Below are 17,450 nucleotides of genomic sequence, written 5' to 3'. Positions count from 1 at the left end.
GTCTATTCTCGATTTGGAGAGGCAAAGCGCGAAATGGACACGGCTGACCGGCGTGTCTATTACACGTTTTTCCGTGAAACTGCATTGAAATATCAGCTGTGTATAAAGGCTGGTGGTGTGAGTCATTTGTACCTCAGTGGTACCCAATTACAGATAACAGCAGGGTTAGGTGAGTATCACATCTCAAGAGCTGTGACTCCTGCTGGGATTATCTAAAACCAGGAAACTTCACTTTCTGAATGTTATATTTCTGCCATGTTACTGACATGTGGATAGAGAAAGACATTAGCATGCAGATGAATCTTGTTTTTATTGTACATCAGTGACAGATGTCCACCGGTCCTGTCTTCAGTAGACCCTCAATAGTAATGACCACAAGCACAAATGACAAACAGTAACTTAGAATTGAAAGGATATATCAAACTACAGTAAGGTCCACAAGCATTTTAGCTCTGTACACTGTTAAAATTTACCTAAAATGAGTCATGGAGGTAGGCAATATCCAAATACCAAAAAACAAACAAACAAACAAAATAACTGCCAGTGACAAAGGCACAAAAACAGGAAAAAAAGATCTGTGAGCACCTCATGGGAACAGGCAATCTACTCTTTTCCAGCTGAGGAACCAAGACCCTCATCCCAGCTGCTTCACACTGTAATCCATCCCACTGTGAACTGGAAATTGTGTTTGGATAAAATCAACAGAACAACATCATCTGCAAAAAAGCGAACATGATTCCAAGTCCACCAAACAAGACACTCCTTAGACCAGGGTCTCAAACTCCAGTCCTCGAGGGCCACTGTCCTGAAACTTTTCCATGTGTCCCTGTTTCAACACACCTGAATAAGATTAGTATAGAACTTGACTGCATGCTGAAGTGGCAACCCCTAACCCCACTCAAGTAAATTTAAGTAAATCTAAGTGTTTGGAAATATTTACTTCTAAAAGTACTTTTACTGCAACATGTTCATTCACTCATGAGCTGCTGTAACATGAATCAAATGGCATGCAGTCAAGTTCTATAGAGTACTGATAATGACCTACTAATTGTATTCAGGTGGTTGCAACAGGGACACAGGACACCAGCCCTCGGGGACTGGAGTTTGAGACCCCAGCCTTAGACCGTTGTAGCTCCTCCCCACTTTTCTGTCTACTCTGTAGTGCCCTGTAAATAATTAGCTGAAAATACATTTTTAAAAAAAGTCTTGCTGAAGGAACTCAAATATGCAGAAGAAGTCGGAAATACTGCAGGTAATAAGAACCAAGATCACACTCCATTTGTATTATAAATTCATTGGTTGTTCTATTGGGCCAAATTCTTCATAATTCTGAAGAACCCTCGTGTCGGTGTATTACACAAGGTCCTATATATTAGACCAAATCCACAAAACACATGCAGAGTTTTCTCTATGCTTGAGAAAGACAAACACTGGCCTAGTTGGTGTGTCAAAATTAATTCAAAATGCATTGAAAATGGATGTGATTTCACAGATTTCCATTTAAGTGAGATGGTAAGGGCCATGGTGCGGGCTGCCTACTTCTAATTAGAGATGTTAAAATTCTTTTACATAAATGTCATTGTGTAGACAAGTGCCGATAGATAACTCACTTAGCTTGCACTGTAAACAATCCAAATGTCTTCACAATGATTAGCAAACAAGGATACAAAGGATCAAAAAAGCAACCACAAATATCAAACAAGAACATAAAAAATGAACGTTTTTTTAGTAGAACACCCACAATAAATTCTTAAAAATAGCTGGAGGCAGCAAACCTGAGGCAAGTGTGTGACTGTGAATTCACTGGGCTATTGCAAGCACTTTTCTCACCATGGCACAAACCGACCTTTCTTTAAGGATATAAAAAGTTGGAGACATGTTGTTGTCTGGATATCTGCATCTTACATGCCTCTCTGTCGGCTAATTTCGGGGGAGATAAGTTCAGAGATGCACTGCGAGTGTGAATATGGCTCAAATGAGAGATCATTGACTTTGCTCAACTGCTGCTCAACTCTTTTTCTCAGTCAACAGGAATTTAAATACAGGAATGCAGGTAAATCACACAATTGAGCCATAAAGAAGGTTTCTTCTTTTGGCAATATGAAAATCACATCCAGTGAAATGCAACACCGTTGAGACCTGGATGATCTGAGTACAGACAGAAATATTCAAGATTTGCATTTTTGGTTCGTATTACTGACATAAAACTTCAATATGATTCAATCTGAAAGGATGAGACAAAGAAATTCAAGAATTCAAGAAATACTAGTCTCACAGTTTAGACCTCACAGACACACTTAAGTATGTAATATATCTTTAACAAAGGCAAAAACCCTTATCTGAATTCAAATGAAGCCTCCCGTCCTTCAAAACATCCTCCAAAAACAGGTAATGCATGCAATATTCAACAGCTACTACCGCAGTAGTTTATGTGAAATTCTGTCAGCTAAAGCTTAAATGGAGTGTGAACACTGATGAATTATTGATGACTTAAGTACTCAAAAATAATTTAGAAAGTACGCATCAGAAGTTTGCTTCTAGTCTGAAGGGAGAAGCTTTGATACAAAAACACAGTGGTCAGCTTACACGAACACTTTTCAGTGTTGCACAGGACCTAATTACATCAAAGTCTGCATTGCATTAACGTTAGTACCCCCAAAAATCAAAGAAGTCACTAATATTGAAATAAGAGCATCGTTTTAAAAAATAATGTTTTTAATAGCTCTAATGATAGATTTAGTTAGTAGCTTTCTCTGTACGTCTACCAATAGATAACTACAGTATCTAATCTCACACAAGGTTGAGGCATATGAGAAATACTAAAAGAAATAAGAATATTTTTACACTGAGCTGCCTGAGTAATCTTTGCACCTCTTAGGACCAGAAACAGATAATTATATTTGTAAAAGATGAAAATGCTAATGCTTCATTATTATTGCTTCTAAATATTACCCACAAGTAAATGTGGATCCAACAAAGTGCTATTTCCTGTTCAATAAATAAGCCGGTTCATTAAAACTCCAATGAGCCAACACTGTAAAGTTTAATAGACCTGACAAAGTCAAGATGTTGGCATGGTTGCTTCTCACTTAATACCCCCTGGGCAGTCTCTCACGAGTGTGTAGGCACTTAACAGCTGACATTTACAAATGTCTGGAGGAACAGACTGATTTGATTGACTGTTTTTTTCCCCCAAAAACTGCTGAATGCAATATTAAACATTTCTGAAATAACAAAAATCTATCTAGTCTAAAAAAATCTGGATACTGATTTGTAAATAATGGGATTTGAAATAAGCGGTAAATGTCATCCTACTGAATTTCAAACATTAACATTAACGTAGAGATTTTCATGAAAACATGGTTTAAGTTTTCTATCTCTCTCTCGCTTTAAAAAATGAATACTCTTGATTGAGTGTGTGTGTGTGTGTGTGTGTGTGTGTGTGCGTGCGTAGGCTGGTATGTGTATGTGTTGCTTTAAAGAATTATTTTTGATGTTTTGGAAAAACTCACATACATTTTCTTACTAATTCAAGTGTGAATACTGATAACCTTCAAGTCTACATATAGTCACAGCCAATTACTTTATATACATTGTAATATATACAGTATATTTAGATTATACATAAATAATCCACATGTTTATATGTGAATCTCTATTTGCTTTTGTGTGTGTTTGTGTGTATTACTTAAAGGATATAGAATCATAATACACATATTGAGGATGTAGCTCATCTTATAAGATTTCAGAAGGACTGAACAGATGGCGGTTGCCCTGAAAAAGCCATCAGCCAATGGGTAAAAGCACGATGCTGCACTAACACACAAACACAGTAAAGGTTTGAACAGTTTCAACTATACGGCGCACTGGTGGGCGTACCTGGTCATTATCACTGAAAAGATGCATTCAGTTTTCTTAATTATCTGCATGTTGTTTTTTCTTCAGTTTGCTGAGATGAACCTGGGATGCTGATCGTACCAGCAGCTGATTAAGATGTTTATGAAGAACAATTCTAGCGACAGCACAAGCAGTTTTCCTAATTACGTTACAGCAGCATTTCAGACATACGTTTCTATTTTCACACTAAAGCTGAAAAAAACAAAACACAATCTTACTTAAAATTTTGAAAACAATATTTCATCCTAAAGCTCTGAGCTCAGTTAGCTATTCACAGTAGCAATTTTTGAGCAGCTTTAGTCAAGCATTTTTTGCTAGTGTATATTCACAATTTCCTTTTATTAACTATTAAGTTACAGCACCCCAATATCTCAAATGCTCCTTCTGCCCCATTAGATCCTTTCTTAGCAATATATGTTAAATATATTTGGGACATCTTAACCAAACTGGACTAAAGAGGATGTTGTTGTACCACAAATCCATCAACTTCACCTCAGCAGAGGTTTTTAATAGCTGCTCTCAAGTAGTTATTCTTTCACACATAAGCCTGAGAGCATCCTGTCACACTGACTCACTGCTCTTATCTAAAAAAAAAAAAAAAGGACATAAGCCACACTCTGTCCCAACACAAAAGATTGACAAAACCATGGCTACTGCCTGAGGAAGAAGACAGAGGGAAGATCCACAATATAAGCTGACACACAGCACAGTAAAAAGTATTTACCCTCATCCTGATTAAATGTTTTAATATTAACAAATATAACTCAAGTAAATACAAAATGCAATTTTTAAATTATGATTTCGGGGGAAAAGGTCTTGTTCCTTCCTCTTGCAAAAACAAAGCATGCAGTTAAACAACAAAACACAACATTAATTGACATTTTAATATGCCAGAATTAAAAACCCCTTTCACATAGCACAATTTGACCTGGCAAACAACTTGACTTCAAATTTTAATTTAAAACACTGTTAAAATGGAGAATCATAGTGTAAAACAAAGTAGGCAGACTCAAGTATATTTCTACTTGCCAAACTAAGAAAACAGTCTCCATGGATGACAAGCTTCTTTTTTAACTGCACAGGAAAGCAGAAAAATGGGCACGTCACACTACTTTTCCCCACATCTTTTCAGGAAAGGAGACAACGTCTTGCCCATTTACTGAGATAACCAACAGGCCTTTGAGCACGGTGTCAATATCTGTAAATGATTTACTTTTGTAACATCTTTTAAAGCACCATGAACCACGAGTTCTAACTTGTGATTCATGCCATGATAACAGTCAGGTTAGGATTGATCTTTTCCAGCAGAGTGTTTCCTCTGTATCAGCCCTTCACAGAAGCTAAAATAAGACATGGCTATGCCATTTAGAATGCCATATTGCTATACTGTTGCTTTAGCAAAATATTTTTGCACAGAAAATGAGTTTACATTTCCTTGTACAAAGTCTAGGTATGTCTGAGAGCTGTATGCCAGCCTCAGATGGCCATTTAGTGCCTAAAAAGGGAGCTACTTCAATGTCAGTCCTCTAACAAGTAGTGTACCAAATGACTTACTCCACTCCAGGAAGCTATTGAGCAACATAACACAGTACTTAAAGAAGAGAAACACGTAATACATCCCAGCACTGTTTAGCTAGCTGTAGTTTTCACACCAAAGTAGCCAACTGCTGCCCGCTGGCACGCTGAATGAATATAAGTAGCACATACTATATTACACATTGAGTTTATTCACCAGACTTTCCTTTTAATCTATAGTCCTTCTTATTGCTTTAAAAAAATATATTGATTATGAAACGAGTAATTCTTCTGTACTGTGTCTAAAGGAAGAGAGTAGAAGGCTGTCACACCAGTGAAGAAAGTAAATAGAACAAAACAGTCCCAATTTTTTTGATGTCAGGGTAAAATCAAGTGATGTGTTACAAAGTGCTGTCCTATTTCATCTGATGTCACTTGAAGTTTATTGACTATAAACATGGGAAATGCTAATTTTATCCAGAAAATGGTCTGAATAATTTCTGAAGTGACTGTACATGTTGGAAGTCATTGAAGTGAGCATCTGGTAAAACTAGAAAGGTACTCGGTTAGTATGTTCTCCACCAGGGCCAGTGCGCTATTTCTGTTAAAAAAAAACCCAACCAAGTGAGACATCTTTTCTAAGTTTCAATGATATTCAGCTCAGTAATTTTTATGTAACAAAAGGCTTTTGTTGGTGGACTAATGATCATCATCAGACTTATTTTTTGTGTGCTATAAATGTTTGTTGTGTCTGGCTCTGAAATTCTTCAAAGTGTCAGGCTGTCAGTGAGGAAGAGCTTTTGTGACATGCTTATTAAATTAATCCTGTTTACTTTATGGATTGGAAGAAATTAGTCCCCAGTGTATTGAAAATTATTGACTGCTGAAATCAGGTTTAATTAGGCACTAATTGATTAAAGTATTAGCTAGACAGTTATCTGATATTGCTTTTGCTTTGTCTTTATCACCATATGGCATATGCCTGAACAGTTAGCACACAAGAAGCAGTAGTGCTAGAAAGAGAGGTGACCTTTTAATGAAGGATAAAAAAAATACATTAGAATTTCTATCACTCAGCTGATATCCTAAATTAGTTTTTGTTTAAAGGTTACAATTGTTTGTTTGCTATAAATACAACCTGTATATTGAGCCTGATGAGGAAACAAATTAAATGTCACAAAACAACTTTGCTTTATTATTTGATCTGGATAGTAATAATAAATTATCTTAAATGAAGAACAGTGCAGTATTTATTTAGTGACCTTCAGATGTAGGTGGTTGCTAGTTAAGGGCGATTTACCTTTTGAACAGGTTTCCCCGTATACATATCAATCTAAGGAAGCTGCTGATGATCTCTGTGCAGGTACAAAGGGTCTGTGCTTTTCTCCTGTGCATTCATGTGCTCGCAACTGTTAATTCGCGCTAAAATTTGACTGCCTTACCTGCCACACTACTGGCTCGACGTGATCAGCTGTGATGGACAGGCAGACGCTCAGCACGACGGTGTGAGAGGCAGAGGTTAGAACACTGGCGATGACGGCGTCCCGCATGGAGAACGGCAACATGGTGTAAACCACAAACACGATGAACAGGAAGAATGACACCTGCGGAGAAAGTCAAACAGTCATATAACATTTGCAAAGAGAAATGGAAAGGAGAAAATAAAAGGAGCAGAAGAAAGGAAAATATAGATGCAAAAATGTGGTAATTTGAGATTTCAGTTTTCTGGACTAAATAGCCAGGTCATATTAGTGCCTTCAGCTTACTTAAGGGGGACAATCAGCACCTACACTTCAAATCTGACATCTCTAATGTAGCACAAGCAGTGGCTCCCTTTTTTTATCCAGTTTTAACACACATACAATTGTATAAACACACAAATATATATACACACATAGGTTCTCACACACAAACACTTCTTTAATTCACTTTCTGCTGCAGGGTTAAAGCTTCTTGGCTGTTCCCCTGCCTGAATAGAAAGGATTCAGTCTTCTTCCTGCCTGTAGCCCGGATCTGGTTAACCATCCTTGGTTTATTTGCAGGACTTGTGGGAATGTTGTGTTAGGGTGCAGCAAGATGCAAAGAGGAGAGAAAATGCAGCCAAAGGACAGTGCGTGACTAAAACAGTAATGCCTCTATTAAAGCATGACTAACATAAATGTCTTTGACGCATGACAACTTCTGAAGCTGCTCTTAATCAAATGTAGCAAACAATAGATTTTGCATGTCAGATGTGTTCTCAGCACCAGATATATTCTGTTTTTTTATGCACTTGGATAAAACAGAGACATCCACCATTTGGTATTACTGTTGGGCCTGCATTACAATATAAAGCACCTTGAAGTAACTGTTAATGTGATTTGGCGCTATATAAATGAAACTAATTTGAAATGAATTGCATTAATTGTGAATGACCTGACAATTACTTGCTTTGTTCTCTCCTGTCTGTGCTCAGATCCAATTGATTTGAATACTTGAGTTCTCACTTACAGCTCCTCTAAGCTCTTATTCATGTGTGAAAATAATATTTAACTACACTTATGAACCTAAACATAAGTAAATATTAAAGTTTTGTCTGGTCCATTAAAGACAAGACACTGATGTTCACATCTGAATAAAAAAATTAACCAAAAGTGATAGGTCAAGTAATATAACTCCCATCTATAACTTCAGAATTAACAAAAACCACCACAGTAATTTACAGCTTTTTGTTGTAAATTTGCTGGATGCTGTAACCACTAGTGTAGTAGACCATGAGTTCTGCAATTACAAGAAGAGCAGAAACAACATGGTATGAACAAATGGAGATCATCATAACATACAAACACTACCTCAAACTTAAAGCTCAAACAGCAGCCTTAGATGATAAATGTCATCTAATTTAAGAATAATGTAAAAGAACCCAATATGTTCCTGATAAGAGTGTGGTGTTATTAAAAAGCCCTCCAGTAGAGCAAGTGCAGACATCCATCCAGATATCTATTAAAAAAGAATTTCACTTATTCAGTCCAAGAATAACAAACGGTATTAGGGCTGGGCTATATCATACCGTTCACAGTAATACCGGTGTAATTTTGGGCAACGATAGGAAAATGACATATCGCGATAGAATATGGGTAAAACGCGCATGCGCAGTGCCTTTGTTTACATACGCACATGGCGGCGACGCAGAATGAGGAGAGCGAAAGTGGATCGTTAAATGAAACGGATGAACCAGAAATGGTTTGTAAAAATGCTGCAACTTCAGTGGTGTGGAACTGGTTTAGCTTTCGTCCCTCAGATACAGAACAAAGCAATATTTTTGGTAGAGCATGCTAGCGGGCCGTCGTTATTACCGTGTTGTTTGTTTCTGAAAATCGACAGTGCCCTTTACAATCCCGTGTGCCTTATGTATGAATTCTGGTTGTGTTTACTGACCTCGAAACGATTTTATGTGGTACATGGCGCTCAAAAATCTGTCAAATGTTTTAGTATGACTTTGCTAAGCTACGAGGCCGCACCGCTTGATGGATTGTCGGAGCATTACGGCTATCGTAGGCAGGCGCCTCGCGGAGTGATACGTACTGTGCTTCAACATAATATTACCGTATTGTGTGTGTATAACCTCTTTTTAAGTTTTGTGGATATTATACATGGTTATGCTGAGGATATGTCGGCCAATTTCCACTGGAAATGTCTTTTGGTTAAACTGTCAACAAGGAATTTGCACTATTACATTTTTATGTAACTTTAATGCACATAAAAAACAGCTGCTTGTTTAAGTGAAAATACATTGATGGGGTTTTTTGCACTAATAAAGTTGTGGAGTTGTAAAGTATTTTGTCTAGTGTCAATTATATCATCAGTTATATCGTTATCGCAAATTTTCAAATGTATATCGTGATAAATATTTTTGGTCATATCGCCCTGCTCTAAACTGTATCCACACTAAAGATAACGTAAGAAAAAAAGAAATAGAAAAGAATGCATTTGATTGTCACTATGCACATGTACAATTAGTTTAAGATCAACAGCAACTCCTACCCAGTACACACATGTAAAAAAGATGGGGTAAGGTATCAGCCACACTCTGCTATATCATCAACTATAAAATATTGGCTTTCTTGATAGATTTTGATCGAAAATGTGAAAAACTGCTACATTAATATTTGGCAATCAACTGAGTAAAGCACTTTACATAATAAGACATCAAAGTGCTTGGAAGTACTGATGAAGTTTAAATATTTGAAAAGTCAAACCAATATGAAATAGAGCAACAATGATTTTTAATTGAAGATGATACTGACAGTATACACTATGCATTGATTATATTTCATTTTATAAAAAAAAAAAAAAAAAAAAAAAAAAAAACTTGTTGAAGTGCTGACTCCTCAAAAAAAAATGTTCGAAAGGCTGCTGGGATGATGCAACATCTCTGTGCATTTCTCAGTAGTTGCAGAGCATCTTACTCAACGTGAAGAGCCTTGAAAATTCTGCCTGACATATCATTACAATGAACATCAGATTACTACCATCTGTTACTAACAATCAAATGCATTTACAATTATTTCCTGTTATTATGAGCATAATAATGATGGTTTCCTGCAGTGTTTCGAGAGTGAGAAGAAATTAATCAATTTCAGCGATGTGACTGACACAAAGGCCAAGCACCTGAATTACGCTCAATATAAAATTCCACAACCTCCTACTAATAAATGTTCACATTGCTCTAAGATGCATATAACATTTAAGAGTGTTTGAATATACAAATTCAAGCAAAAGCAACAGGTAGCAGTTGAAGTGTATATTTTGCTTCATGCATGGTGAAGCCTTGCAGTGGTTTGTTTTTATTACCTACAGAAGTTCTACACCTCCCTCTTTGTAGAGACAGTGTATAGTCACGAACACCAACATCTGCAGCTGCTTGACCTTCATAGCAACTATGTCTTTTTCTAAATCAGTGGAGCTCATCTTTTTAGATATGCAGTCTGGCATTTCCATTTTCCATTTTATCCAAGTCATTTCACATGTATAAACTAACAACAATTACCATAATAATCCCCACTGCATAAATTACTGACAGAAAATGTTATATTGAGTATGTCGAGAGAAAATGATTTTTAAAAGATGCAGGAGCAAGTGCAAAGAACCAACAAAATATCTAATGCTGCGTGATCCCCATTTCTATCAAATGCATAGCTAGGGTCCAGGCCTGAAACTGTTAAGATATAGAGCACTACAAAAGAACATCAACATTTAGCTGATAATATCTCTGGAAGAGAAAGTAAATTTAAAGTTTATAAATTTGTATGCATCTTGTTTTCCTTCATTTTGGTCCCAGGGGAGATATGTTTTTTAATCTCTTTGTGCCAATGCCTGACGGAGCTTTAATTGGGTGCAGTCTTTTTTTTAGTCTTACAATGTCATGGTTCAGTTGTGCTGGCAATAATAGTTAGGATCCAAGCATGAATGCAGCACTGAGAAGCTTTAGAGGCCATCTATTGGGAAGGGATGCTGGAACAGGAAAGCAGGCAGAAATGGCAGGAAAGCATTGTTGAATATATATATATTTTGGCAAGAAAGGAGAGCGAGTAGTCACCTGTTTATTGTGCGGAAATGCTGACAAAATAAGATGACTGTGGAGAAATATGAAATTTGATGAGCACAGAGGAGAAAACAAGAGCAGGGTGACTAGTAGAAAGGTAAGGGTCATTTAAATGATGAGAGAGCTCACATAACTGATGGTAGTTTTAATCTTGAGCATTTTTGTTTGTCTTGGCCAATGTAGGGTACACGACACACGCTTCGTAACTCATTTCATGTGATGCTAGTCAATCAAAGCCTTCATTCAGAATATGAATTTTACGAATTTCTTTTATTTATATAGCACCAAATCACAACAACAGTGGTCTCGAGGCGCTTTATATTGTAAGGTAATACATACAGAGAAAAACCCAGCAATCATATGACCCCCTATGAGCAAACACTTTGGCGACAGTGGGAAGGAAAAACTCCCTTTAAACAGGAAGAAACCTCTGGCAGAACCAGGCTCGGGGAGGGGCGGGGCCATCTGGTTGGGGAGAGAGAAGGAAGACAGGGAAGTGGTTCCACAGTGAGATTAGATGCAAAATCAGGTTTAAAGCTGAGATGGGCTACATGTGAAATGTAGGAAAGGAAAAACTTAAACTATGCCTTTTTATTATAAACATTGATTTGAAATCTTTTTAAAAAGCTGTATTTTATTTTTGACTGCTGATCTTAAATTCTCTTAAATGAAAATAGAACATTTTTTACTTTTTTTTTTTTAATTATTAAAGTACCATCCACTTCATTTGTGAAAATTAATTCAACATTGTTGGAATACTGCTGAATAGTACTTTGTCTTATATGATAGCCAGTTTTCGAATATACAGTATATAGTTGGGCTACTTTCAAATATACTGCATTGAATTATGATACAACTTTCTGAAAATTTGGACTTTTATTTGAGGAAATTTACTCTAACTGGACTTCTTAAATTTGATTTAGATCTGATCTAGACAGAGACCGCAGATGAAGGCGAGGAGAAATTTAGTTCTTCACAAAAGTCCCCCAGTGGAATTTAAGTTTTTATCCCTTCAGTGCCCCATGATAGCAAATGTATGTTATGGTCCATGTGCATAAACATTAGAAATTAAACATTAGGCCCCAAGATTATACAGACAATAATAATTCATTTTAATATGGCAGAAGGGGAATAAGAAAGTATTAACTTACTTCCTAATACAGGAGAGAGCCGCTAATGCTGCCAAGCACCATCTAGCACAGTAACATAATTTGCTTAGGGTACAGAAAGCCTTTCCCTAAATTAATTCTCTGAAATTCAATGCTGCTAACTCAATCACAAAATTGTACCCAGTATAATGGAGAGGCTGCAGGAGTGAAGACACCTGCTAAGTTCTCCTACACAGTTGAAACACGATGTAGTATTAAGAGTGCAGGGAATCCTGCATTCTGGTTACGGGAAGCACATAAGGGCAAAGGATGGATGTTGAACTTGATTTCTTGAATAACTTAAATTTCAAGACAAGGTCTGAAATGTCAATTAACAATATATTTCAATATTATTAACATTTATCCATATCTTCAGTGCAACTTTTGATCCTAAATCAAATCATTTGGTACTCATTGTAAATAAAGCTTACATAATGTAAACATCACCAGTACGAGTGAGTACATACATTTTGCACAAAAGCTTTGTGAGATAATTACAACAATCAAATAGTCGGGATACACAATAAATTAAACAAGCCTGAAGCTTCAGAAGATAGGATGAACAAAGCACTCAAACAGCCGTATATTACTTGATAAGTACAAGTAAACATAGACTCAGAAATTAAAAGGCTCTGATATGCAATAAAGACACATTTTCAAAAATGATGGGTTGATTTTCACATTATTTCACCTGTGTTTTGCATACATGTGAAAGACATCATATTAATGGCTTTGCTCCCGCCCCATCCTGTTTTCATAGTTATTAAATCCAAAATGCCACCAGGTATCTGTTCTTAGTTCTGGCATTGGCTTCAGTAGACACAGATCAAACTGATTTAACTGATGCTGGTTCACTAGAAATGGATGGACCTCACTCTGTGATGAATCAAAAGTGCAAAAGTGTCCAGACAAACTGGGTTAAAGCTTCAGAAAATCAACAGAAAATGGAATACATAAAGAAAACAGATGTCTATTTTTTATGGTTTATTACTGGATCATTCAAATGGAGCCCAGCCGTATTACAGGCCCTGTTATCTAAAAACTGCGGCCAAAGCTTTTTGCTGTTGTTCATAAAACAAATTATAGAGATGGAGTGTCACATTACATCAGCCTTTTAGTCCACAGTCAGTGGCTGAGATTAGTGTACAGGTTAGATTTACTACATGGGATATGTGCGCGTTGCTGTCCATGTGTGTCAGCTATTTATAGTCAGAGATGACATATACTCATTTCATTTCTGGCTACACTTATTAAAATTGAGTAAAGAAAAAATGTATTGATTTGAAGTAAAGATGCAAAATTAAATGGAGTGCATAAGAGGCAATTAGCCAAGTGCTTGGTTTGCAATTTATGTAATCTGTCTGGGTATGTTGACCTTGATCACTAAGAAAAATTAAACCGGTAAAAAAAAACCCAATTACTTCTCGTTACACTGAAATGCATCTGTCCCTGTCTCTTCTGCCACCATTTGCCTGTCTTTCCTATCAGTAGTTCCTGCTCTATTGCCATCTTCCTTCTTTTGAGTGCATCTGGCATGTGTGTCTGAGAGACAGGGAGAAGGAAAGGAGGAGAGGAGGCATAGTCCAGACATCTCTCAGTGAGGGGTAGAGGCTGGACCACACAGATAAGCCTTTCTTCCTACCACCAGCAAATAGAGAGGGCTTTGTGGGAAAAGGATAAGCATCCAATTGATTTCAGGTTTGAAAATGGAAAGTGCACTCCATAATAACTAAATCTGAGAGAGAAGGAATGGTGAGCACAACAACACATAAGAATTTTTTGACCATCAACAATGCAATGCTTCTTTTACATGATATTAACTGTACTAACAGTGCAGCTTTTAGTATGACTATATTTTGCTCTCTTACCATCACATTATCTCTCAGAGGATGTCCCCATAAAAGTACATATGGAGATGTCACTCATTTTATTTAATCCACAATATACTGGATAAACAGCAGAAATCTAATGGGAGAAAGCTTTGCAAATTCTGCAAGAGATAACACATGAGATGTCAGATTCATTTGGTTCCCAGGCTAGTCCGTTTCCCTTGGGTGGGCAGGTTCTCTCTTTTCAGTGGGTTTAAAAAAATGTAATCAGGACAAAAGGGAAATCATCTAGTTTTGTCAACACATGAGCAGAAATGCAACTGGAAAATATTCAATTCAGAGTGCCATCTATAAAGATCAAAAACAAGTCATGTTATTTCCTTAAATGAATAAGTCCAGTTACTTTTTAAGCTTTAGGCTTAAAAGGTCATATGTAGTGAGATTAAAAAAAAGAGTAAAAGAATGGAAAAGACATTTGAATTTAAGAGCGAAGTGTACACTATATTTTGAATTTTCACCTACTTTGTCACCAGACAGCCCTCTTCTTGTGGATAACTAAAGCATATCCAAGTCATTTTACAATGTGTTTGTGATATGTGTAACTTTAGTGTTTTAAAGCTTAGCTGCAGTAACAAATGGAAGTTGCTTTTGAAATTAGCTATCGGTACCACAAAAAATGTATTTAATCACAATTTGGCATGCTGTCATAAATTAGAATAAATGTTGTGTTTGGGAATTCGAGGATGGTCCAAAGGCCAAGACATGCCAAACATTTTTCACAAATATTTCATCTACTGGTATCAAACTCAGAGTATGGTATTTAGTGTACAGTGTAAACTTACAGACGTTGCCGTATATAAAACAGCCAATGATGCTGAAATAAGCAAAAATGCACTTACTTTATCAATACATGCTTCCAGTACACACATGATCTGATCAAGTTATGATAGTGGGTGTGCCAGTCTGGACTGGTTGGTGCTTTCAATGCTTTTCATATAAGGAATGGAAGCTTTCAGTTGGTGTAGATGACATAAAAGATGTAAACTCTATCCCAGATGTTGCAAACTTCTTAAGCTTATGTGTAATTTCCCAAAGGACAATTTGTATTCACTCATCTGGCCTTGTTCCTGGGATTTCAGGCTAGTCTATTCTACACTTCCATCTCTTCACTATTGAACGTGATTCTGTTATCATCACCCTGACCCAATCTTTTGTTGCCCACCTTCTGTGAACCAATCAGCCACTGCTCTGCATGCTTTAAATCTCAGTGCTTTTCTTCATTCGTGCAACTCACTGCTTCCACCTCATCTTGGCCAGTTGTCCAAGTCTCCACCTGCTTCGCCTCTACCACCAGCGTCTATACTGGGAGGGGGGCTAATCTTTACTTCCACAAATTATGATGAGGCTCTCAAACAGTCTCGACTTAATAAAATAACTTCAGTAAAGGTTACCAGATTGTTTCACAGGCTTTCACCTCTATAAAAATGAGAGATTTGGAAGCTGGGTGCATGTTTTCCTACCAGGACATCCCAGCAAATTCACCCCAATGTCAGACCATGCAATGCTTAGAACAACTGACTACTTATCTCAGACTACAGTTACAGTTAAATGTTTATGATAATGACAGCACAATCACAAAAAGACTGTAGAAAAAGACTAAGTAGGCATAGCCTTTTTTTACGGTGGCCCCTAGAGACAAAGCACATACAAAATCCAAAACACATGCAAACTCCAAAACACATGCAAACCCCAAAACACAACGGAAGTGCTCCAGGACGCTAGGGGCAGTGTTGAGCTTTTCTTACCTAGTAACTACACAAGCCAGGAAGTACCCGGCTTGTGTACCAAAGGCTGCTCGAAATGCGGCCCTCAAATGAGACCACGGGACTGTAACAAAATGATTGTTGGGCTTCATTTCTGTACTGAACAGTCATTTTAAGATTAGTTAGTAAATAACAATTAGCTAATGTTGTTCATGAGACTAAAGTCATCTCACTGTTTTGGAGTTTGCATGTGTTTTTAATTTTCTGGCAAAAATAAAACACAGCACATCAGGACAAACACCTCATACCGAATAATTTGGACTTCTTTTGAAGCCTGGGCACCTTGTAATTATTGAGTCAACCTCCTCATATTAAATGAAATGTGAAACCATCAATCTGACAGAAAAACCTGCCTGAAACTGGATTATACAACAGTACAATGATCCCAAGTACACCAGCAAATTTGTAGCATAATGGGTCAAAAAATAAAGAATCAAAGTGTTGCAATGGTTCAAAGTCCAGACCTCAGTCCAACTGAGTTGCTGCATCAAGATGTTGAGAGAGCTTTCCATAAACAAATATTTGCAAACTTTAATAACTTAAAGTAATGTTGTAATGAAGAGTTTGCCAAAATTCCTTGATAATGGTTTTTAGAGACTGATAAAGACACTCATAAAATGATTACTTAATGTTACTGCTGCTAAAGATGATTCTACAACAACCAACCACAACCATTCTACTTTTTCACAGGACTTCGCTGTTCAGCATGTTTTCTGACTCTCTGAAACTGTTCATCTTATTGTCATTTTCAGTGTATGGAGCAATTTTCAATAAACTGTTACTATATAATAAAGAAATGTTGCAGCTAGTACAAAAGGGAACCTTGATAGCTAAGGTAAAAAAAGGCTTCATCTTAATAAAAAAAACATGTCAATATTTTAAAGAAATACATGTAAAATAATGTTGGTGTTGGCCTTTTTTAGTGTGCATGCTGGTGTCTGAGGAAATGTTCTTCGAGGACAACTTGCTTATATTACATATTGAATTTTTGATTGTGACAACTGGCAACAACATTTTCATCTACTTACTAGCGAGGGCTACGCTGCATGAAAGACATGGGAAAAGTCATCTAAATGACCTTAGGGCTGTACATGACAGGTGAGGCGATTAGAGAGGATGAAGCCGATGCTCTAATCAGTATTTTGTTCCCCTACTTCTCATGTCTACCACTTTGCTACAGCATAGGAAGCTATAATTGACTCTGCCTTTTACTTTGAATTCCCTAGTTTCTCCTCTGCAGCAGATATGCACTTAGCAACTGGACAGTAACACCAGGGTAACCACAGTTTCAAAGATTGGTTGTTAATATAATTGACTATGATGCAATTGCGCAGCATGCTCCAAATTCATGATTAAAGTGAAATACTTGAAAAATAAATAAATAAAAAATTAAAGATCCCCTCTGGACATGCTTATTAATACAATTATCCAATCAGCTTTTAGGTCATGTTCACATTGACATATATAATTGGCTTTATTTTGTATATAAGATTGTGGAGTTACTGATCTCATAAGATTTTCATATTTAAAGAGTTGGGAGAGAATGGATGGAGGGATTAATAACAGCAATTATAGGTTTTAATTGTGTCAGACAAGCACAAAAGTCAGTTAAATAATACATTTGGCATCAGCAGGAAAAATCTAGACCGGCGGT

At 36.8% G+C, this 17,450-nt stretch overlaps 1 protein-coding gene across 1 annotated transcript in view; it reads right to left on the bottom strand.

Moving 5' to 3' along the window:
* The window catches only part of adcy2a (adenylate cyclase 2a), a 55,146-nt gene that overhangs the window by 26,361 nt on the left and 11,335 nt on the right, over positions 1-17,450 (bottom strand). The window contains exon 3 of the mRNA XM_084942582.1: positions 6,855-7,016. Coding sequence (XP_084798708.1) covers positions 6,855-7,016 — 162 coding nt within the window. The remainder of the gene's footprint in view (positions 1-6,854; positions 7,017-17,450) is intronic.

The sequence above is a fragment of the Perissodus microlepis genome, chromosome 11, assembly GCF_051167445.1.
Source record: "Perissodus microlepis isolate ML-2025 ecotype Zambia chromosome 11, ASM5116744v1, whole genome shotgun sequence".
NCBI lineage: Eukaryota > Metazoa > Chordata > Actinopteri > Cichliformes > Cichlidae > Perissodus > Perissodus microlepis.
The sequence above is the reverse complement of the archived record's forward strand: the minus strand, read 5'-3'. Positions and strand labels throughout refer to the sequence as shown.